The 25,685-nt window shown below is 39.6% G+C and overlaps 1 protein-coding gene across 1 annotated transcript in view; it reads right to left on the bottom strand.

Annotated features, from left to right (window-relative positions):
* Nucleotides 1-1,779: 1,779 nt before the first annotated feature.
* The window catches only part of LOC139735932 (kinesin-like protein KIF28P), a 33,292-nt gene continuing 9,386 nt past the window's right edge, over nt 1,780-25,685 (bottom strand). The window contains exons 4-23 of the mRNA XM_071646685.1: nt 23,126-23,214; nt 21,867-21,984; nt 19,771-19,882; nt 19,215-19,322; nt 18,303-18,436; nt 17,573-17,643; nt 16,675-16,735; nt 15,871-16,044; nt 14,908-15,023; nt 13,834-14,012; nt 13,110-13,238; nt 12,240-12,406; nt 11,391-11,539; nt 9,600-9,737; nt 8,492-8,713; nt 6,901-6,969; nt 4,816-4,935; nt 3,907-4,032; nt 3,197-3,274; nt 1,780-1,977 (exon numbers count right to left, since the gene is read on the bottom strand). Of these exons, the coding sequence (XP_071502786.1) occupies nt 1,780-1,977; nt 3,197-3,274; nt 3,907-4,032; nt 4,816-4,935; nt 6,901-6,969; nt 8,492-8,713; nt 9,600-9,737; nt 11,391-11,539; nt 12,240-12,406; nt 13,110-13,238; nt 13,834-14,012; nt 14,908-15,023; nt 15,871-16,044; nt 16,675-16,735; nt 17,573-17,643; nt 18,303-18,436; nt 19,215-19,322; nt 19,771-19,882; nt 21,867-21,984; nt 23,126-23,214 (2,558 nt within the window). The remainder of the gene's footprint in view (nt 1,978-3,196; nt 3,275-3,906; nt 4,033-4,815; nt 4,936-6,900; nt 6,970-8,491; nt 8,714-9,599; nt 9,738-11,390; nt 11,540-12,239; nt 12,407-13,109; nt 13,239-13,833; nt 14,013-14,907; nt 15,024-15,870; nt 16,045-16,674; nt 16,736-17,572; nt 17,644-18,302; nt 18,437-19,214; nt 19,323-19,770; nt 19,883-21,866; nt 21,985-23,125; nt 23,215-25,685) is intronic.

Below are 25,685 nucleotides of genomic sequence, written 5' to 3'. Positions count from 1 at the left end.
TGACCCATGACCTTTGACCCATGACCCCAACTTCCCTAGATAATCACTGCCCATCGGTACAAGCATATATACTAAGTTCCATGAAGATACCTTGAACCATTTGCGAGATATGGAGAAAAACATGAAATTTCAATTTTTTTTTCACAAAATAACCAGTGACCTTTGACCTTTGACCCTGTGACCTTAAAATCCACACAAAGTATCATCCCCCAAGGATATACCCTCATACCAAGTTTGATGTAAAACCACCACACGGTTCTTGAGATATCGACAAAAACAAAACGGGACGGACGGACGTACGGACGGACGTACGGACGGACGTACGGACGTACGGACGTACGGACGGACGGACGGACGGACGGACGACCCGAAAACATAATGCCTCCGGCCACTTCGTTGCGGAGGCATAAAAATCACTACATGAACATTGTTATAAAATCAAAAAGATATCAAGGTTTCTTTCACGAGATTAATAAGTACTTCCTGCAATTGTGACAAATGAAAACACTGCATATGCCTAATATTTTGCGAGATTTTTATTTTTGCGAATTTCGCCAGTTGGGTGCTATTCGCGAATTTAAGAACACGTAAAAATATCATCTCTGATCCCGACATGATTGTGACATGCACACATACATTTCTCGGTTCAGTACTGTACTCCACAATCGCGAATTTAACCACTCACGAAATTTTCAGGAAGTCCCGATTCGCAAAAAATTAGACTTGGTAAATATATGCTATATACAGTTTAATAGGATATTTACACATTTTCTACTATAACTACACAGCTGCAATGGTTAATTTTGCTACGTCAAAAAAGGAACACACTGACCAATTTCAACATGTGTCACAAAGTGGTTCCATTGGTGTACCTTCTTCACTCCTCTACACACAACTCCATTATTCAACGATTTCAGGCAATTGAAAAAAAAAACAATGGATACACTCTACATAAGTTTTGCCATCACAAGTTTTTGCACAGGAAGCAATACATGTTTGAAAGGCATGTTTTAGGTTCCCTCACATCCTGTTCACATTCAAAGAAAGACCCAACTTTTAAAGCGATAATGCCTCAAAGAGCCAGCAGTGTGGGGATTCACGAGTGTCCCAATTCATTCCCTGCCCACCATGATATACACTGTATGCAAAAGCTACCAATAGCACCCTGCTGTCGGCGAATGTATGCATGGAAGCACACACTCATCAGTAATGGTCCACTCCAGTTGCGATTCTGCGGCTGTATGTGTATCTCAATAAACAGGGATCAGCGATAAAAGGATACACAATTCGTTACAGGGATTCTCGAATATATCTGAACTGGTCCAGCCTGCGCACTCCATGAATCCCCATGCTACAGGGTTCCTAAATTGATCACATGATGACACAACAACACTACACACTCTACACCTGTTAAAATTCAACCATTAAAGGTACAGCAGCACTTAGTTTATAATTAATTGCAGCCATTTATAATACTCTGCTTGGCTGATAATAATTCCTACTCATATTGCACACACCTGTACATAATCTGTTAAACAAGGAAAACTAGGAGACAAGCAATCACACAATTCACCAACCAACCAAAGACAAACCTCCTTTCAAGCACTTGAGTTAGAAGATTGTAAAGTAATACAGAGGGAAGGGCAACACTGCAAAATTCTCACTATGAAGGACTGTAGTAAACAGTTCTGCCCTTCACACACTCAGAGGATTGCTAGGTACACACTCACTAGCCCAAGTACCCAACATAATTTCCAGCAGGAGGGACTACAGTAAATGTCACTGAAGTATGCACACGGCACTCGTCATCACCTTTCCATCGGCTTCTTTCTTCATCTGCTCCGCGAGACCGACGACATGAGCAGCGGCCTTGAAGCGCATCAGGTTCCCCGTGTTCAGGACTTCTTGGACGTCGCTGACCTGTAGCGTGGTCTGTTTCAGCCTCGTGGCCTCCGTCACCAGCTCCTGGATCTTTTGCTGTTGTGTGCAAGAGACAAAAGAATTCAGAAGTGCATACTGGTTCTAATGCTTCATTGGTTTCAAACAAGTGTACCTTCAGAGGGCAGTGTTTCTTTACAATAAAAAGTGTTGCAATCATTTCTTGCATTGTACAGCGTTCACTCACAGTGCTAAGGATTATTTAATTAGATCATTAACACATGTTGAAGACGGGTCCTGAGAGTACTCGGGCAGGTGACTATAGGAAATGCGTGTTATAGCAAAATCAGTCCACCTTCAATGGGCAAAGTGCCAGACATTTTTCTGTACATTTCTTGTTGAACCTCATCACTGCAAACGGAAATACACCCTAAACAGGTTGGTAATCAGTTACAACTTGAAGAGTTTTATCGCAAAACAAGCTAACTCCATTCTTGTTAAGTCGAGATATTTGTGATTAAAGCTGCTACAAAGACAAAGAAAATAACAAGAAAATACAGGATATTTTTAATCATAAATTTGAGAATATTCCTTGTTATGTCTCAAGTGCGGTTTTACTGGAAAGGTTTAATTTTGCTCTATCTGATGATGGACTTACTTTGAAATGTTTAAAAATGCACTTAGCTCATTTTGCAATAAAACTCTTCACTTATAAATGGCTCACAGGATGTGCATTGTGCAAGTTGGAGGATTAAAGGATTAAGCAATACCCATTCACTGTTGCTCTTGAATTGGTGTAGCTGAGGAGACTGCCAGTGCTTGCAAGTATAACTTAGAGGTATGGTAGAGTATTGGTTGAGGTGAGACTTCAGTTTTCATCTTTTTGCAAGATATTTAGAAACCATTCAATGAAATGTTCAAAAGCATACAGTTTAAAGAGGAATTCAAAGGTTCTTTGATGAAAATTGGTTTTCAAATGGCTGAGATATCCAAAAATAAAGCAAAACAAAGCAATCCTAATAGAAAGTGGGTCCCATCTTTTATAAGGATCGCTTTATTGTTTTGGATATCTCAGTCAGTTCAAGACCGATTTTCATCAAATAAACTTTGAATTCATTTTAGAATTATATGGTCTTTCATATTTCATAGGAGGTTTCTCAGTATCTTGAAAAATAATCATCAAAATATGTTGGAACCCTCGAGTCCCATCTTAACCAAAACTGTACTATCCCTTTAAAACACAACAACTAACAAGCAGACAAACTCCAGCAAGGTAACACATCTCAAGAAGACTATTTTTTAAACAAATGACACTCACCAGTTTGCCTTCTAATCTTTGAACTCGTTTCTTCTCTGTGTTCAGTTCTACATTCAGTTTGTACTTTTCTTCACTTGGCTGTAAGCAAGCAAAATAACATAACACCAAACATCACTTGCCCATGTGACACCATGTCATGAACATATAATGAAATCATTTTGATATAGTCTGTTGATATACCAGAAGTAAGAAATAACATTTAGGTGTACAATTTTCAGAAAAGTACTTAATTCTTTTATTTTGTAAAATAGTGATATCAAGGCACACATACTTTGCCAAAGTTTGCAAGAAAACTCTCTTGTTATCCTGTAGAGGCATAATGAAAAATCTGTATTGCGTTTTACTGTAAAAGTGGATATTTTCACGCTTGGTCTGGTAAGCAGAGTTTCACATGTTTTTAATTCCACGGAATCAAGACATCACGCACAGGAACATATGGCAAGCAAAATATTCATGTGCTTTTATTTTCGCGCTAGTTTTTGGTTGCGCGAAATTCGCGAAAATCACAACACCTCGAAAATTTCCACTTTTACAGTATCTGAATGCAAGTTAAAGTTTTTACTTATTTTTATTTCAGCTCTACTCTAATTTTGAAGAGAGAAACAGAAAGAAAAGACAAAGAAGATAATGATGAAGAAGATGTAGATGTCAAAAACAAAGCAAAAAGACAGAAAATGAGAAGGAGAAGAGGAAAAGAAATTCATCCTTACAATGGATGTTGATCTGTTAATGTCCTGTCGGTGCTTCGGGGTACCAGAACCACTCCCCTTCCGAGGGTCTTTCTGTTTTCCCCAAACCTCAATGATGAGACTCTCGTTTCCGAGGTAGTTCAGCATCTAGGCATGATGATGATGATGGAGCAAAGAAAATTATAAAAACATATAATACATCTATTTGACTAATAAACAACATATTGCTTCTCTGACATATACATGAAGAATCTCAAAATAGATGTGCAGACAGCTAGTTGGAGAACGGATCGAAGAACAGAAAGAAACACAACTCCAAAGAGAGCGAGGCAAACATTACTTTATAGGCAAATAAAAATTTACAGAATCTCCAACAGACCAACACTAACAAACATAAATGCTGATGTGAGTTTCAGGAGTTTGTAAGGTTCACTGACAGAAAACATCTCAACTAGTATGTTTTGTATTTATGTATGTATGTATGTATGTATGTATGTATACATATATATATATATTATGTATGTATGTATGTATACATATATATATATATATATATATATATATATATATATATGCATGTATGCATGTATGTATGTATGTATGTATGTATGTATGTATGTATGTATTTATGTATGTATAGTATGTATGTATTTATTTATGTCAAGGACTATTTTGTATACCTATACATGTCTATGAAGACCAATGTCATACTTATAATGGCCACTTAATATTTCAATCGGATGGTCATAACAGGCAAGTCTGAACCAAACATGAATATAAATGTGAAGTGCATGTTCATGCCGTGTGTGCGTGTCGTTGCGTGCATTGGAATAGCACTTCTATCAAGGGCTTGTCTTTGACAAAAAAAAAAAAAAATGATGATAATAAAACCACAACAGTGTAAGTTGAAAGCAAAAAAGCAAAACAAACCTCTTTGGTTGTCGTTTTGATGGCAAACACCTTGCTGTGATTGTACTCTGGATTCCTGCCCTCCACCAGTTTCGTCTCAACCACCTCTCGATTCACATAGAACTTGTATCTGCAGACACTCTGGTGGGGGGGCAAATAGAGATGAGGGAATGCAAAGCAAAAACGGCGTGGAGAGAGAGATAGAGCAGGATTACCAATTGTCAGACATCAACACTTGAGCAATCACTGGATAGCATATGTGACCCACGACAACGGTTTCAGGCAAAAGTCGCAAAAGCAAATTCCCTCCTAGGCGGGGTACAAAGATTTTGACCATTATTTTTGTCGATTTAGGTTTTTTGCAGAAATCAAATCTTTGATATGTTTTCTACATCTACACTAAATTTCATTGCATAAGACTAAGTTTTTCCTATCGAAAATGGAATTTTAAGCACCCTATGTTGGATCGCACTCGTCAGTTTCGAGCTTCTTTCGAACGCCGCGCCAATATCCCCAGCGTTGCTACGGCGCAGGGTCTCGCACGCGATTGGCTGGTGCTTTGCACACATTTACATAATTCGGCTTTCGGAGACACCAGTTGCAGCGTTTGGGGAATGCTTTGTCAACGCCTGCACGATTACATGCTCCATTGTTCTTGGTATAGTGGTTTATATACGCTCGCTCTGTATAGTGCGTGCTCTTCGTTTGGCATTCTATCCAAACTATTCTACCACAATGTTCGACAACGGAAGTGAAACAAAAATCATGTAGCATAACATAATCGTGTGAAAAGAAAACTACAGTGTAAATATTCTCAAATTTGTCTACTTGTACATGTAGTATAAATTATGACAGCAGACTGACTCAATGGAAGGTAGATGAGAGGAAAGGAGCGGTCACATGTGACCAATTATATTCAAATACTACACGTCAAGTTCGCACCAAACTTACGAGTCGTGTTTGTTTGTTTGTTTGTTTGTTTTAATTCAATTAGCACCACCGAGCAAAGCAACATTATTATATATGCATGTCTTGTAAAAGCAAAACAAACAGGAAGCGTGACCCTTGTCAGCACCAGCAATTTTCTGCCTTTAAAAGGGTCGCCAATGATAAAGACAAATCAACCACAATGAAAACGCAATTTGTAAATGTGTGGATTCGCCACCGCTCCTGTTACATGCACACGGACATGGCGTGTGGATGCCATTGCGTAATGCGTGCACCATACACATGTACATGTACACCATACGTGTAATTATCGTATTCGCCATCTTGAAAGACGTACTGGTAAACAAACCCGAGCGAAACGCATTGTTTTTCGGCTCCATACGCTGAGCTCCGAGGAAGGTGCCCGGGAAATTTGACTCTCTCAGTGAGCCAATCAGAAGGCGATATGGTTGCTAGAGGCGGAGCTTAACATCAATTGGCACCATCATACGGATGGGTGATTCTCCCCTCGCATCGCCGCTCGGACATTGTCTTTGAGAAAGAGGTGAATCTTCAAAGCCTGTTTTCTCGCAATTTTGTCAGGCTAACAACTTAAAAAGTGTATTTTATTTCTCTTTCTATGCCCACTTATGGTGCCGAAGAATACAAGTGTGTTATATCAATGCAAAGCTTACGAAATGGGCAATGTGATTCAGTGAAAAAATGAATTTTCAAAATTCGCGACTTTTGCCTGAAACCGTTGTCGCCGGTCACATATGATATTCCACTGCATGAAGAATGCAATGCAAGAAACATTTCCTCAGGGAAGAATTTAAACACTAATAGCAAAGACAGATATGTATATCATACATATATCTCTTCATATCTATAGCTATATATTTATCTATATAACATTCTTTCTCTTTCTCTCTCTCTCTCTCTCTCTCTCTCTCTCTCACTCTCTCATCATTCTACATACATATATCCACATATACACACACTCATAATTCTATACATATTCACTTCCGTTTTGTTATGGAAGAGGAGAAAGAGTGAGAGAAAGAGAGAGAGATATGCGTCCAGGATCAATTCTCACACATTCTCACCTCTAAGTAAAAGTGACGTACTTAAGAAATAGCTACGACAGGAAGAATCTTTTGCCATAATGTGTATAGATACCTTTGCTATCCTGTAAGGAAGGCCACGTGCGCTGGATATCGTGAACTTGAAGGTGACCGGCTTCCCAAGCTGAAAGAGTTTGGGAAAGTAAATAGAGCAATCCAAATGACAAAATGATTTTGGACCACTTTGAAAGGAGTCATTAAGGTGTAATTTCTTTCTCAGAAATATATGCAAGTATGTTCTTCAGTCCTGCATTTGATTTACAAATCGTAACTAATTTTTGTTTGTGATTTTGTATTTCTCTTTCAATTTACTTCAGAGTTGATTTCAGGTGTTAACTTTACAGTTAAGAGGGTGTGTACAGTTCTGGTTGAGGTGAGGATTTAGCTTTTAACGTTTTGCGAGATATTCAGAAACCACTCCATGAGATGTCAAAGAGCATGCAATTGCTAAGGGGTATCGAAATTTTATTTGATGAAAATCGGTTTTGAAATGGCTGAGATATCCAAAAACAAGGTGAAACAAAGAGATCCTAATAAAAGGCGTGGCCTGTCGCCTCTTATTATTATCACTTTTTTGGATATCTCAGCCATTTGAAAACAAATTTTCATCAAATAAACGTTGAATCCTTCTTAAAATTACATGCTCTTTCATATTTCATAAGAGGTTTCTCATTATCTCACTTAGGAATGTTCAAAACATGAATCCCCACCTCAACCAGTACTGTACAGTCCCTTTAAACTTGCATTTATTATATTTGCTACCAAAACAGAATAATGCAGTCCTTTATAGAGGCAAATACAAGAAATTGTGCATGCTGGCAATATCTTGGTTAGGTAGCTATTAAAGAGTGAGACACATACATAGAATACAAAATATTCATTTAAGGATAACATGATCACTCAGAATCAGCCAGTCGATCCAGTAATGTCACATGACCAATCGGTCATCACGGTCACTGTTATAGACTTCATCCTTTTCTGAGTGATGGTCATCTCAATGTGAATGTCATTGTGAGTCATACAAGAAGAAATTGGGAAATGTAAAAAAAAAAAAGGAGAGAAACAACTGAAAACCTCTAACTCCAGAGCTGCTAACCTCTGCATTAAAAAAGCAAAAACAAAACACACACACACACACAAAGAAACAACAACAACATGCTGGTGGCGGCTGACACACTTTCTTCAAAGGCATAATCAAACTTGGTATCAATCTGGTTGGCTGCTCTGTATCCGTATCAATTGATTTTTAAATACATGTAGCACACTAACGTGAGATTTCAATAGTATGCACGTACAGTATATATCATAAAGCTGTATAAACTGACAATGGATGGGTTTGGTAAAATGAGCAGTTCCGATAACCACTGTATATAACGCCATCGCTACAAACAAAATGAATCTTAACTCACTTACCGGTACATTTAATTGATGCTCTAACATTCTTGGGTTTGCAGTCACTGAAGTATCTTTTACAATGCCACATTTTAAGCATATAGACTGATCAGGACTAGATTGACACAATGAAAGTGATCATTTTGATTATAAAGACAAAGATGATAACGACGAAGATGATGATGCTGATGGCATCACGGTAACACTGACTATGACGATAACGATGATGGGAGTTGGTGACACGCCCGACGTACCAGTTCGTCAGGATCGTCCACAAACTCCTCATCGGGGAGAGGGGATCCATCCGGGTTGCAGGGCCTGATGTCCACTTGGAGCAGACCTTGTTCCATCCCCCGAAAGTCCCCGATGCCGAGGAGCTCCTCGATCTCGATGAGGTAGCCCAGGCTCTGGAGGTAGACGTGCACGCAGCCGATCATCACCTCGGTGTCCGGCGGCTCCCAAAAGGGGTCCCTGTCCTGCAGATGGTCAAATGTCCAGTCACGCCATGCCATTTTTAATAGCCCTTTTGAGTGCCAGGGACTTTGGACAGTGTGTACAATGCTACGGGGTTTCAGTGCCAAATTGCACTCAAAGTACACATAAGATTAGGACAATTTGGTTCAAACCAAAGAGGTTACATACTCACTATCTATAGAGGGCATATTCAAAATCAAGACTGCGAGTATAGCCCAATATTCTGAAGAAGGTCCTTGATTATGGGTGGTTATTTTGCAATGAATGTGTAATCCTCACGTTACTTTCAGAAAAGTTCTTACATGTTTTTAAACAGGCATCCATTGCTATCAATATTATGAGAATTACAGCTTCAGAAAGGTTTATGTCTCATAAGATTCTGTATAAGCAATATTTTACATGTACCAACAAGCTAGAAATATTCGCGGTATGAAATTTTTTGCAAATGGAGGCCGAACGCCTCTTTCGCGGCATAAAAATTCCGCAAATTGCCACTGGCATTGAATGCATGCATAGTGTAGACAAGACTTTTCACATGCATCATAATTTCGCAAATCTTGGCTCCTTGTAAAATTTGCAATAATTTCATGCACACAAAAATTCATGGTTTTACAGTAGTTTGAAGAGGAATACAGGTAAAGCAAAATCAGTTGCATTTTCATTTTCTTTTTTTTTTCCCTCAGGAGATGATGAAGTTAAATGATCATATTCATTTTACAATTAAGGTATAGAACATACTACATAAATTGTAACTCACTGAATCAGAAAAATATGACAGAAATTAACAGATCACAGTAGGAGGAACAGCGTAAGGACAACAAGGTTATTGTATGTATGGCTTGGGCCTATCAAAGTGATGTGGGATACACTTTCTCTTAATGCCCTTACCTGTTCAACATCCCAATATTTGTCCCCGTCTGTGAAATTCTGGTACATCTCCTGCATCAGATATTTTCGGTTCAGAAACTTGTTGCGCGACCAAAGGAACTCGTTCTCATTGTCCACGTTCTTCATGCATATCGACACCTGGAATGAAAACGAATTCAAAGAAAGCTGGGACTTAAACCTTAAGGCACCTCTTAAATGGGAGATTCACTCCTTTGGGCCCCATCCAACTAAAGGCTCCAATTGCATGAAGATGTTACGTGCCAATAATGCACATCAGGAGCTCAAAGCACTATATACATCCCTTGCGGACAATTAAGATCCAAGAAGTTCTAGGTTCATAGAATGTCCTCTAGTGTTATCTAGCCTTAGGCCAAAAAAAAAAATTGTTGCGTTGGCGTAACCCGCCCGACCCTAAAAATTCCGCCGACCCCATGTTTTTTTATTATTTTTTTTGCTATCGATATCAAATATCTTGTTGATTGCGATCGCGATCGCGCAATCCCGGAAGTGGAAACGGCTCTGGTGATATCGGATGTACGAGGGAGAGATCTAGCGCCTCGCATAAGCCTCGCTTGATCAGTACGTCATCTGTTTCCAACACGGACGCATACTCTAACAAGATTTATTCAGTGTATACTTAGCATTCAGACTGCGATGTATTGTGCACAGTTTTGCCATAGGTTTCTTGTGTGGAGAACTTACACGAATCTCTATATGTGGGACTGTAATAGAGATCGCCGTGTGCGATGAAAAGATCGTACATATGGGTCAATTTGCATCTATCTTATCTAAGTCAAAATAGTAAAATATGAAGTGAAAACATTCAGGATAGGGATTTCAACATCTCTTAATTCTGTGAAGGGGTATGATTCCAGTAATATCGGCCTCATAAATGATTTGTAGAATAGATGAACACAGCACATTCGGTGCAGCAGTTGTAACTGTTTACTGAGCTGAGCACGAGTTTTACACGTTAAAGGCAGGTAGCAAAAAAAAAAAAAAAAAAAAAAATCCGCCCGACCGACCCTATTTGAAAATCTCATGTTACGCCAATACAACCTTTTTTCTTTTTTTTTTTTTGGGGGGGGGGCCTTACTTTTGAACACATATACCAAATCTTAAGTTGGGCAAGAGAAAGCTTAATTCTAAAAAGAGAAAGTATATCTTAAGCAGGAGACACACAAATCTAGAGTGGGAGAAATATAAATTCAAGCGGGAGCACAGAAGATTTGGAGAAAATAGTCTCAAGCAGTTTGATCTTCCACCTAAAGTGGGATATGGTTGGAGTCTCTGAGAAAGGGGATAACCATATTTCATAAGAAATAAAAATTAAATCAAACCTTGCTTAGCTGTACCGGACTACTGTTTGTATTTCATGATCTCATGAGGAAAAACTGGATGACTTTTAATCCAGCCCAAGCATGTCAGTGGCAAATAAAAAGAGTGGCTTATAATTTGAATACAAGGTGAGTGCTGATGGGGTAGCAGCACACAGACTTTAGAGCAGGGTTGATGCGACCAGGTTAATATTCCCACCTTGAGCATTCCGATCAAGCTGTTACGTTTAAAGCAGTTTTCAATGAAGAAAGAAATACATTCTTGAGCTAAATATACCAAATTTTCTCAACGATTATGTGTAATCTTTTTTTTTTCTTCTTCTTTTAAAGTGACTGTCCAATTATCCTCAAACTTTCACTGATGCGTTCCACTAACATTGCTACAATCTCTCAATTCACACATGTACATGTATTTGGGCCAACTTGTCCTTTAACTCTGGTGGCACAAACATACCTCCGTCCGTCCGTGCTTGGCGCCCCGGGCCGTGGGAGAGATGAGAGCGATCTCAAACCGCACCCGTTTCTTCAGCTCCTCGCTCATGGCGTTGGCCTCGCTGACGTGGGGAATCAGCTCGACGAGGTCCTCTTGAATAAGCAGCTCATCTGTAAGTGTGCAGAGCAGTTTGTGAGTTTGGAGGGTTGGTGGAGGATATGAGGGGAGTTTGTTTAACCCTTTGTATGCTGACTGGCAAAGCAAGCCCCATAGCACTATACAAACTGTCCAAGGTCCCTGACATAGAAAGGGTTAACAATCTGAGCTGCATGGTCCCACATATTACTAGTGTCTCTAAACCCCATCACAGTATAAGACTTTCGGTCCCACGACTGACAGACTTTGGATCCGAAATAAATCGCAACAGCCTCAGAATAAACACGCTTGTGTATTTCAGATCCAAAGTCGCTTACTTGTAGTCGTGCGGCCGAAAGTCGTATAGTGTGTGGCAAGCTTAATATTGTGGAGAAACAAAACAATGAAAGAAAATTGCACTTGAAATTGATCATAAAATGCTTCCAAATGGGTAGAAATCTGTGACTGAATTTACCTTATATAAATGCGAATACAAATGCAAAGTCTCTCGTATATATTAAAGTGGTAAATTAAACACCTTTAAGATTCTTTATTAGCATGATGATAATTCTTCAGATAAACAATGTAACAGTGACAGTATGATTTTCAAATACTGCCAAACTGGGCAGACCATAATATTAAAACTATAATGGTGTACCATGACAAATGGCATCTTTGATCTTTCACAGTCCTGCTATACTTCAATGTAACTTAGACACACTTTTCCCTCCCCACCTTTTGACTTGTCTGGCCCCTTCTGCATGTCGAAGCCCGAGTTGGCAGCGATCTCTTCCTGGGCTTTGCTGTACGTCGGCTTCTCTTCCTGCTTCTGCCGCTGTGGATTCTTGGCCAAGTCTTGAGGGTGGTGGAACACGTAGAGGTGCTTGGACCCAAACAGGACCCTGGGGGACAGGCATTTGAGGAGGTCTTATGTCAATTTTGTTTTTTCTGTCATAGATCAGAATTATATGAGAAATTAACCCGTTGAGGACGAGTCCCGAGTGTACTCGGGCAGGTGTCTATGGAAAATGCGTGTTGTAGCAAAATCAGTCCATCCAAAATGGGTTAAGAGGCTCAGGGTAGCAGAAACGCAACATGGTAAATCTCTTTATTAGAATGATGACCTCTGATTGTTTGATTGCAAAGGCACACTGACCTTCAACAAAGAGTTTTACGAAACTTCTAGTGACCGCTGTGAGTGGTCAGAGGAAAATGTTGCCAGTGGCAAAAGCTGCATGACCGTTGAGATAGTTCGTAGTGAAATACAGACATCACTGATTCACTGATGTCTGTTCATATCATGGCGAGCCAGTCCCACACACTGTTGAGTGGTTTGTGTACAAGCCTACGCATGCAAATTGTTTAAGGTCTTGGTAAGGCTTTCACAGTCAAATATGTATTTCACATTGTACGGTGTACATAACAGATACTGACTGTATCGTAAAGTCAGGTGACAATATCAATCCTTGGCCCACATTAGATTCTATAGACATCCACATGCAACAACATGATACTTCTTTTACATCTACATCTGTCAATTCATTTCCACATCTAGTCAATCTCAACATTGCAAAAGATATAAATGATTGGAGTTGCCGTGGTAACCTGTCATTGTGATGCACCTCCGCCCTGTCTGTCAGCTGCTTGCCATTGAGCAGCACTTTCGCCGGCAGACATGGCTTCAGGATGATGTTGTTGGCACGGTTAGAAATCACTGCATGCTCCTTCTCCATACTGCAAAAAAAATATATATGATCACAGCAAAACGGAAATACTAATTTTAATAGTCTAATTCAATATAAGATGCCCTGAATATGGATAACGGCATACAGTTCTCAAATTCCTCTATGTATCACAGTGGCCCATGTGAGGGAATCAATGTTGTATTTTTTCATAGAGCAGGTTTTGTTTCACCTTTATAACGTCCGAGTTTTGGAGGCAACGAAAAGAACACCAGTAAGATACACATAGCTCGGCAAGTTCAATCCATGTGTATGGCACATATATATATATATACGTATAATGGGACAAAACAATATGTTGTAACACAATGAGTTATACCTGACAAAACAAAGTAGAGAGGGGCGTTTGGACATGGTTTGTTTATTTGTTTGTTAGTTTGGTAGTTTTGGGGGGCAGGGTTATTCTTGGTCAGGTCACGAGTGAGTGCCCCCCTCCCCCATTTGTGCAGTATGTGGCCCCTGGTTGACACAGGACAATTGCATAAATTGAATATGAAACATTGCTACATTTGCGGTTCCCTGATAATCCACATAGAGAAAAAGATTGGATACAATTAGACCATTCATAACAGAGGAAGAAGACTTACTTGAGGCCCGACAAGACGATATCAGCGGCCGGGGAGGCCTTGTCGCTGCCGACCTTGGTCAGTCCAGGCTTCACGAAGTGGACGATCATGCCGGTCAGGGCGGGATCCTCGTTCAGGTTCCAGAAATGGGGCGTGACCTTCATCTCCTCCTGCTTATTACGCTCCTTTCGCAGCTCTTGCTGCGGTGGCAGGATACGTTTTGGGGAAGACAAAATTTGAGTTACAGCTATCATTGATGTTGGCGTGTACTATACTTTTATATGTGACCTGGTGCCATATCACTCTGATAAAAATGAAGGCATCAAGGCCATGAAAATAAAAAAATACAGCAAAATAATAAAGTAAACTGCGTAACATTTGAATGACGGATGTCTGATATAGATCCTGACTTCTGTCAAAATTGTACCACTAATGTTCCACTTTTTTCACACACCATTTTTCTTTCTTTTTTTTTTTTGACATCAGCTACCCGGGAAGATTTGAATTTCTGAAGCATTTTAAACTACATGGTTTCACAAGTGACATCTGAAAAAAATGTGTGGGCAAGCACATGCTTTTGACGCATCTCTGCATGTTCACTATACTTGAGTACCGGTACTTTCAAGTATGTATGTATTAGTCATATGAACACATACATGTAGCAGTGTGTGACACTGTGTACATGTACAGTGTCTGTACAGGTATGCCTTTGCATATATTGTATCTAGAGTTCACACATCCAAAGACATGCAAACATGTTTTCTCTCTGTCCCAAAATACCAAAACTGGTGTCTTGTTTCCCATCCGATCACATGGCTTCAATTCTAGAGCAGGAATACAAACCTTGCAGCCAGCATTTGCATTGTTCTGATCACCTTAAAATGAAAGGCATATTTTAGGTGGAAATGCAGATTTTTTTCCTTTCCTGCCGTACACACGTGTAGTACCAGGTATCTACAAAATGTATACAATTTTGGAATAAACAGTATTTTCAAGGAAACATGCAGTATTTGGGATGAAAACAGTCCAAAGTACTCAACAATCTTAACAGTTTGCATCTCTCCTAGAGCTGCCACCGTACCTCTACCAACCCACCTCCTGCGCTGCATGGACCTCCTTGAGTTTCTGCTCCCAAGACTTCTTCATCGTCTCCATCTCCTCCTGGTTCTGATGGAGCCGCTGCTCCAACTGTTTCTTCATCTCCTCCACCTCTGCTCCAGCACATCAAAACAAACAGACAACCAACAAACAGACAAAACACAGGCAAACAAAACAAAACAAAACAAAACAAAACAAACAAAACACAAGCAAACAGAAACAAAACAGCAATACATGAACAGAAAAACATGACATGTATTAGATAGTAATATAGTCTTGCACTAATCAATTGCTCACTTCACGTAGAAATTTTCACAACAATTTTTACAAACTTCACAGGGTACAAATGAGGTTGAATACTAATGTGATGAAAAACATCAACAAAATATAGCAATACACAACAAAACACAAAGGGATCTCCTCATAAATCCTTTTTGGGAATGTCTTGTAAAATGGCTACCTCCTAGTCTTGAATCCTGGATGGGCTTTTCAAACAGGGCCACATTCACAGAGAACCACAAAGAAAAAAAAGAATAGAGCAGGGAAGCCAATTAGAATGAAAGAGAGGGCCTGAAACACATACTTGTACATCTACATGAAGCTACTGTAAAACACAATATTCTTGTGGCATTAAATTTTTGCGAATTGGAGCCGACGGTCTTTTTCGCAGCATGAAATTTTCAGGAGTTGCCTCTGACATTCAATGCATATAGTGTAGACAAGAACTTTCACATGCATTTTAATTTCTCGAATCTTGGCTCTCGTGAAATTCACAAAATTAAAATGCACACGAACATTCCTTGTTTTACAGTACTTTGTGCACAAAAGAGCCTGATATTTGATACTAGAGATGTACCAGGACCTGACATCAGGCTTTTGCCTGAAAACTAGCATCCCTGATAGAGGTACAATGTCGCAAATGAAATGGGTGAAGCAGTAAATGTCGGCTTTCTCTCTCACCCTCTTCTGGGATGCCTTGCAAGATGGCCGCCTCCTTGACTCCGCCCCCGCCTCCCCCTTTGCCCTCCAGCTCCTTGAGGAGCCGGGCGTTCTCCTCCTTCAGCTCTCGGATCAGTTTGTCTGTTGGACTCTCGTTCACCACCGCCTTGGTCTTGATGGATTTGGCTCTGTCCGCTGAGGGGAAGAATTTTATGTGTGGTTATTTCCAACATGACCACTACCATCACCTCCCCCCCCCCCCCATCTCCCCCTTCTAAAAAGCAACAGTATACCACTGGTGGCTGGCTCATGCATGCAAGCCATTGCAAAGATTCAGGCTCCCTTCCCCCCCCCCCCCCCACCCACCCACACACACAAATGAAAGGATATAATTTTTTTTTTGAAGAAATACATCACATCAACAACAACAAAAAATTATGACAATAATGATAACAGTATCATCATTATGATGGGGAAAAAAAAAACACTACATACTGTAAGTATGAGCAGTAGGCTAGAAAGAAGCTACAATGGAATGTCACGGAAGGTCTACTTAGCCTTTTTTTTTTCTTTTTTTTTTTAATAGAGTTTCTCTTTCATTCCATTGTAGCCCTAATGCATGCCATAATGTACATTAACTTCTTCTACGACATTACAATAGAAGATAACATACACAAAAGAGAAGATATACAACGATAGTGATGATGAAGATAATAATATTATAATGATAACAATTACACTGGATTGATCATCATCATTGTCATCATTATCTTAACAATAAGAAATACAGTGCACAAGGTAAAAAGCACGATAAGCCAGACTTACCATATCTTAGAGTTGATAGAGTTTCATCAAAGTTGATGTCTGCCGGACTGATGGCTGCAATCTATGAGGGATTTTGCAGAAAGACAAGGGTTTACTTGACATTGTGTCATTATTTTTATCTCCAAAATACAAATGTATACACACCATCAATATCAGAAGGGATATCATCCTTACATTAGCGTTGTCATGGACGTTATAATCATCATCATTACCATTATAGCAACTATTGTCATCGTCCTTTTCATTGTCATCATCATCAGTAGTATCATTATCATTTTCATTGCAATCACCATAGCATTGCAAAAGGTTGTAGATTCAGGTAAGCATACACTTATGTCTAAAACATGTCAAAATAGCAGCAGACTTAGGTACCACTTGTCAGCACATTCTAAACACAGTATGCCATGTATCTCCCAAATACAGACTTGCAAGACAATTTATATTGTACGAGTTGTTGAATTCGCAATTGAGAGCCACACTGACATGGAATGACAAATAAGTACATATATATCATTCATTTTCAGGAGAAAATGAATGAGTGGTGCCTTAAAGATGATATACAGGGCAATTTGTGCTGTGGGAGGCAATATTTTCACGAGTTGTTGATTTTGTAAGTATGATTTGACTCACAAATTTCATAAATAGTATTACAGTGCACTCCCGTTATAACGAATATGGTTATAATGACATTCTGGTTACAATGAAGCAAAGATTCAGCCTGCAACATTATCCGCTCTATGTTTTTTATTGTCTAGTTGTTTGGTTATGAAGAAATTTCGATATAACAAAAGAAAACTGCTGGTCCCTAGGACTTTGTTATAACGGGATTCCACCGGAGTTAACTGTATTTAAAAGCACCACAAAAATATATTATATACCACATACAGTTAATTCTCACCATAATTGTCTTGCTGTTTCCTCCGAGAGCATTCTTGAGGAGCATGGTGAGTTTGGAGTTACGATACGGCACTGTGACAGAGAACAAGCATTATTCCCATACAGGAAGAGCGAAAATGAATCAACACATGCATTCATTACTATTCCATTCCAATCAAACCCAAAAAAAGCCATTTCAAAGGGGGAAATATCAAGCAAATTTTGTTCAATTGGCTTTCTGTTACATTCTTGTATGAAAAAGGAATGCAGAAATCAAAATAAGAAAATGAAAAAAAGGCAGATAAATAACTAAGGTCCCACACTGAAAGGTTACTGTAGCAGATCAAAAACAAAAATCTGCTTATTATGCTCCAGCGTCATTCATGGTGTTACACTCAAACTGAATGTTGATGCAAAAACCACTAGAAACCCGGTATCTATAATTAACAAAGGAAGTTACTGTATAAAATAGAAAAAACAAACTTACTATTTTAACTGACAATTTACTTTAGAGTATTAACCAAAGGGAGGACTCCACAGCATGCCCTAAAAAACTCTACGCCACTAGTACTTTAAACTGCAAACTCTGATTATCCATAGATAGTATCGAAGACATATAAAATCTCTTGGGATTTCGATGACCACATTCGCATTGGAGCAACAACAATAACCTGGCTACAGCTTACATCCAAGAAACAAGCTGTAAGATGAATGCCCCCCTTCCCCCTCCTCCACCCCCTCCTCCTCCTCACCTCTTACTCCCTTCTTCCCGGATCCAAGGTCCGCCAGGGCCTTGATGACATTCCCCAGGGAGGAGAGGGAGAGGTTTATGGCCGCGCCCTCCTTCAGGCGGTCTCCGGTGGCACCTGAGCTCTCAACCCTCTCGCTGCCACACAAAGGAATGAAAAGACACACCAAAAACCAATGATGACTTCGCATGTAAGGACATGTGACCTTTTGTTAAATGCACAATGACCTAAAAGAATAAAGAAGTTTATGAGACACACCCATTTCGTCCCTCTCCCTCTCCACTCTCCCTCTGTCTGTCTGTCTGTCTGTCTCTCATTTTCCTCCTCCTCACAACTCAACCTCACTATTCCTTGCAGTACCTACAGAACAAGACTGTCATTTGCATTTTATCTATCGTATATCCTTTGACAGTCCTTCAAGCCAATATCATTCTACCTCTGTTTGAGCTTTCAGAGTTGAGTTTGAGTTTTGAGAATTGTGCTGAACACACCAACCTTTGCTATTTGGTCTGTAATCTGCCACTGGTACACATACCTAGAATAAAATGGTTGGAAAATCATCAAGGAACATGCAGCATATCATACTCTTGTGCAGTCTTCTGTCTTCATTGTCAGTTTGGGGTTCTCCCTACTTACTTATCAACTCTGCTCTCACACTGAAATTATCTTTTCCAGCTCTCTTGAAGTTTTTTTGGTACATGAACCAAATGTCAAACAAAACCCTTTCAAACAAGTATATATTTTTAAAAAAAATGTAAGGTGTCCCACTACAAAACACACTTCATTTTGCCCGTAACTCCATCAAATTATATCACTATGTCAAAATATCAGATGAACTGCAACTACATATTCTAAATATTTGAGAGCTGTGTATTGACAAAATACAAATACGATATAAATATTAAATGGGTTTACCTTCCTGCCAGATCCACCAAGTTGATGACTGACGTCTTGGTCATATTCTTGCCAGTCTCATTTTTTCCCTTCTGGACGAATCGAATGGACACTATGGTGTGAGCTCGGCTGGAAAAATGGAACAGGGACACCAAGTAAAAGAGAACATGAATGATCGAATAAGAAAATAAATTTAGAAAAACTTTTTTTTTTAAATTTAAATTGATCCTAAAGGTTAAATGTTACTGTTGTCATTACGACTCATGAAGAATTTCACACCTGGATTTTATATATCAGAGCAGTTCAAGATCTTTTAAGGGCACCAGTCTCATTTACGATGCCATGAAAAACATCTTTATACATGCCTGTCAACTACATATGTTCCTCTCTCTCAAACACACACAACTGCACTGCTCTTTCCCCATTTTATTTTGTCATACCATCTGCTCTCTTTATCTCCATCTCTGTCTTTCCACCCCATCTCTCCCATCAGCATAGATAACTTCTACATTCGTTACTTGTTCGCCAACATTTTCTGGACACACAAAGGATTGAAAAGAAATGTGAGTTGACTCACCTGCTTGTGGCATTCATATTTGTGGATGCAATGGTTCGGTTCCTCGTGCCTTCGTTGATTTTGTTGTTGATGTCAGCGTAGCTCATTACGGGGAACGTTGCCTGTTGCTCAACTGCAAAGAATTACACACCACACACCACAAATTAATGGAGACCTCCAGATGATTTTTCAGACATTTACATTTGAACAAGTATAAACTAGTTATACCGAGTACAGAGTTTTAGAATCTATAGTGAGTGGGTTGAGGAATAAGAATGTTTTCAAAATTTACAACAAATTGCAATGAACAAGGATGATGACATGGCAGCCTCACCATAAGAATGCATGAGTTGGGGCTCCAGGAAGCAGAACATAAGAAGATGGCACGCATACATTCTACACAGGTAAACTTGTTAGGCAAGTGGTATTGTAATGGAATTACACTGCTACATGTCTGAAATATGTGAGGCTCCTATGTCATCAACACTGTTCACTGTAGTTTGTATAAGATTTTTCAGAGTATTATTTCTCTGCTCAAGGACCACAATAAATTCCACAAATCTATAAATGGAGCTGTCGATTTATGTACTACATGATGTGAAATTATGAAAATTGTCTGGAATGTCCCTTTAATGTTTTGTAACTGTGTAGGAAGTATGAATAGCTCTGTACATAGAGTCCAACCTCTGTGATCCGGCCATATCCTGCGCCTGTCCGGATAAGTGATTTGGCCGGATGTGGAAGGAATAATGTTTATGTACACTGTATAATGTGAGTACTAGTAGGCTGCTGACCCCAGTGGTAGTGACGCAGATAGTACACAACCCGCAACAGTAGTGCAATTTATGCTAGCCTACTTAAAATCATGAAATTGAAATATTTTACTATAATAAAATTCACACCATGTTTCTGTCAGAAATGTCATAGGTAAATTGTAGGAATTTTGTAGGAGTTTTAATTTTTTCTGTCTTCATTGCTTAGAAGTGTCCTGAAAATAGAGAAGTTCAAATAAGAGAGGGCCCGATAATCAAGGTCAGATTGTATTTCTTTCATAACACAGCAATTTCATTTGCATATCTACCAAAAGAAATACTGGCACTGAAGACTTCACTTTATAAAGGACAATTTTGTTCACTAAAATATAGGAGTGAATTGAATGAATGTAACAATATTAAATAGCGAAAAACATCAGTGAAAGTTTGAGGAAAATCAGACAATCTGTTCAAAAGTTATGCATCAAATGTTTAAAGTTTTGGTGCAGTCATTGCTGGAGGAGAAGACTACTACGGTTTGTGATGTGACAAAGGAAGAATGATACAAAGAAAATATGAAGAGAATTCCACAATATTTCATCTTCTATGAAAAAATGCATTCCCTCAACATGTTACTGACACATGTTGAGGGTGCTATTGGATTCCCTGTTTTCTGAAATAGGTAAAGTGAAGTGCTCTTTCATTTCATAGAAATATGAAAATATTTTGTATTCTGTTTGCCGAATAATAAAAATTTGAGGTGAAGCACGGTAATGGAAGGTGATACAAGGGGATGCACAGTGATGTGCAATGAGACGGGGTAACACTTCTAATTTTTCCTCAGTAGAAACACATCAGGTGGCGTGTAATGCGAGGTGATCCGTCATCCATCATTTTAGGTGGTCGATACGAGGTGATGAGAAGGACAATGTTCAGTAGAAACGGAGCTGGCTGAAAAAAAAAAAGATTTATTGGGTGAGTCCACATGTCATTCAGCGGATCATAAGGAGGTGTGCCCTTGACCTTATCTCTTGACCGTATAATCCACAACTTTCTGGTTCCCGCACTTTGCAAGTTCCCTAGCATTACACTGCATTACCCAACATCACTGCACATCTTATATCACTCAGGAGAAAGAATTCGGGTGGGTAGTAGAAAAATACAAGGTGATGCAGGTGAAAAATATTTGCAGTGATGCGAGGCAATATGAGGTGTCCAGCAGAAACACACACAGGAATTACTGTAGTGCATGTAATTCCACAAGATTTCAGGCATAATGATAGTTCACAACATTCATAAAGCGCTTATCACATTATAATGCCTCTAAGCACTGATATCACACACAGGAACATCATCATGCTTTACCAAAGAAGCCCTTCTGTGCATGCTCCCTGATCTTCAGTCCGCCTTTGACCTTGAAGCTAGACGGGGTGAGAAGGTCTCTGACCTGTTCGTTGTAGATTTCCAGCATGCTGACAAAGACCTGGGTCAAGAGTCAAAAGGTCAGGGGTCATCAACTCAAAGCAAAAGGATGTAAGTACCAGGGCTGACCTCGTCTGGGTACCATTCCAATTCCTATACACAAAGGCACGTTACCAACACATCTAAATCTTTCCATTTCTTCCTATTCAATTCTTTTTAAAAGAAAAAGAAAGGAAAGAGCATCACTTTGCAATCACACTCAGGGCACTTATTTTAGTGGATCCACTGATATTTGGATTGGAAGCTATAAATACCGTTCAGTAAAAAAAAAAAAAAAAAATCATATTTCTTACATTTGCACAATGGCACAACAACTTTGTATGGCTCTGACTGTCTTGGAGGACTATTTGAGTGTTAGTGTCTTTAAAAATTCTTGCAATATCAAAAAAACAACAACACATTTTTTTTTTTTAAAGATGAGACAGTACAGATTATTCACAATAAAGGTCAAGAGTGCCTACGTCACTGCTACAAAATCACGATGAGCTAATTCAAGTTGGTCATGGAAAGGTATGCCTAACGACTTCCTCACAATGCAAGGGTTATTACTTTCTTACATCTGCATAATTTTGTATGCAGATCATTTGTCACATTCTTCATCACTGGGTTTTGCTAACCCTTTCTGTGCAGTGGACTTTGGACAGAGTATATAATGCTGTGGGTTGTCTGTACCAGTCAGTACTCTAGGCACACAAACGTTAAGTAACCATACCTTTTAGATTCAATCCTCGCTTTACCATGAAAATAATAGCCTGTGTTGTAGGAGGACCAGTCATTCCAATCCTTGCGGGGCCTAGGCACAATAACTTGCAGAGCTTTGTAAGCATTCAGTTATTGAAACTTGACCTCGTTATAAAGGTAGCAAGCTCACTCAGGTGTAGCAATGTGTCTTAGTCCCAGGGGAAGGCCATTGTGACATCAGAAGGATTAAGGGGATTAGGAAATCTCTATTCATTGCTGATGAGTGTCCAGACAGCTTTGTCCATTGACTATTTACCCGTTGAGGACGCGCTGATTTTGCTATAACATGCATTTCCCATAGACACTTGCCCTAGTATACTCGGGACTCGTCTCAACGGGTTAAACAAAGCACTCCAGGGTGAACAAGGCAGAGTAAGGGTCAAGGTCCCATTGAATTATACCTGATACTCTTCCTCCTTTGACTTGTCAGCAACCTTCATCTTCTCTGCGATACCACGAAACAGCTCTGAACAAGCCACAGGAACAATTCCTGACAAAAATAAACAGAAACAAAATGAAAGAAAGTGAGAGATGTTGTCATCATCTCTGCATTAGTTGCCATGGCAACAATCACAGCACCATGCTTGATGTTTCTCCTTACTTCTTTTCTTGAATTTGTTGACAACGGTCAACCTATCCTGTGGTGGTGAGTGCCTTCATTCACAGGAATCAACACACTTGATACCGGCATCATCATCATCATCATCATCATTTTGGTCCTGGGTAGAACGGACTGGTCAGTTCAAATGTGAATGGATTTAAGACTTGTTGTCCGGTGACTGACCACACGAGGCAGTCACTACTAAACACAGCTCTTGAGTGGAGGCTGAGCACAACTGCCTATATTTCATGGGGTTGGGGTGGGATATAGTGATAAAGTGAGGACGGGAGGAACAGGCTGGTGGTCTAAATACAGAAGCAAGACTTTGGAGTGTTACCAAAATCAAGTACAGTGCACTCCCGTTATAACGAAATGCTCAGGACCGGCAGTTTTCTTTCGTTATAACGAAATTTTGTTATAACCGAACAAATACAATATATAACGAAAACAAGGAAACCACGTATCCTATACTATAATACTCGAAGTTGTTGTTGTTGTCGCGGCCTTATGTATTTCCTGTTTTATTTCGGCGTTGCTGGTTTCTCTATCTCCTCCCGAGCCGTCGGCTCCGGGCAGTTGCGACCGGTGCCGTCGGCCGCAGGAGAGTATCCTACATCGAATGGCGCAGGTTTCGTCCCCTCTCCGCCTCCGTGTCGACGTCGAGGACGAAAAAGAAAAATTAATTAGCAACATGCATAATGCATTTTTGTGCGTGACGAAAGAGCCGAGCGTTTCAATATTCACCGATCCTGCGCTGGCCTCCTGCTTTCTCGATCTTACATCTTTTAGCTTGCAGAGACACTGGGGGATACTAAAGATGATGGTGCAGCGAAATCTCTGACATCTTCCGGCGGACGCGCACGCACACACACAATGTACCTCGCAGAACTCTATACACACTCTACACTGTGTGTATAGTTCGGTGATGTACCTTTGCCTCCGCCTGTTACGTGTACTGAATGTATTGACGATGGTTACACGAATCTGTGTGTGCGTGATATGGACTACAAAGGCATTTACGTACAGTTCGCCATTATTGGCGTAACCAAATGAAAACAACGAACGTTGTTATGTAATTGTATTTTGCACAACTGCAGAATACTATATGCAGCTCAGGTACGTCATTTAGTTTGCTCGCCGTTTGCTCTCAAGTCCGGTGTCATTGTACGCAGACTGTTTAGGACGCGGCTAAATATATTTGCCGATCGTACCCTTACATATCAGATTACACGCGCAGCTGTGTCCATTCGTTTACTGCAAGAGCTGCTGTAATCATACATATTCATAAGATGAGCGGACGTAGAGGAAAACCTCGCTTTGCCGACCGCCTATTTTTAAAATTGCAAGTGGAAATAGAATGCGTGGTTCTATGGTCTATCAAACCAAGTTTTGGTGACAAAAAAAAGAGGGAGCAAATGAAGACGAATGCAGTGATGTATATATTCTTCTTTCTTCCATAACATGGGAAAAATATTAAAGAAAAAAAAAACGAGGTCGTGAGAACCTACTCCCACGGGTGCCTATTAAACCTGATGTCGATCTCCCCCTCCCCAAATAATAACAACGATGATAATAATAATAATAATAATGATAATGATAATGATAATAATGATATAATAATAACAATAATAGGAGCAATAATTGTAGGCCTAATATTAATTATGATAATGTACAATCTGAAGCAGATGTAGTTCTATATTAATATGATATATCAAGCCAAGTTTTGGTGATTAAAAACAAAAAGGAGGGAGCAAAATTATGAAGACGAAAATATCTTATTTTTCTCTCATAACGTGGGGAAAAGAAACATGAAAAAAAAAAAAAACACAAAACAAACCAAGGCCTTGAGACCAGCCGTGGATTCCCGCGGGTGCCCGCGTGGATGCAAGAGCAGGGGGTAATCAAAGTCATAGTGTTAATATCTTCCCGTTTCGACGGGAACAACCTGTGGGCAGAACTTTCGGGGAATCTCATTTGCGTTTTTGGTAATTTTTCCCTGAATATTTTTGTTTTTTGCCCTGCGGAGGTGGAAATGTGTGTGTGCGTGAGGGGGGAGGGGTGAGGGGCAACAAGACAACTGTCGAACTTCAACGGGTGCAAATAACCCCTCGGAACTCAAGTTCTATAATAAAAGCAAGTAGTGGCGGGAATGATCCCTACCAATGGACCGGATCGCCTGGCATATACTTCAAAAATGTATTATAAAATTTCTGGGAAGGGTGGTCATTTAGAAGACAGCACAATTAACGAAAGAATGAGAAGACTTTTCTTTTTATTTCTTCAATAAAAATGTGCAAAATCGTATTATGAGAGAAAAAAATAAAACCCCTCAGACCCGTGGATTTCCACGGGTGCTGCTA

The sequence above is a fragment of the Diadema antillarum genome, unplaced genomic scaffold (assembly GCF_040938485.1).
Source record: "Diadema antillarum isolate AM-2024a unplaced genomic scaffold, OU_Dant_1.0 seq00000609_RagTag, whole genome shotgun sequence".
NCBI lineage: Eukaryota > Metazoa > Echinodermata > Echinoidea > Diadematoida > Diadematidae > Diadema > Diadema antillarum.
The sequence above is the reverse complement of the archived record's forward strand: the minus strand, read 5'-3'. Positions and strand labels throughout refer to the sequence as shown.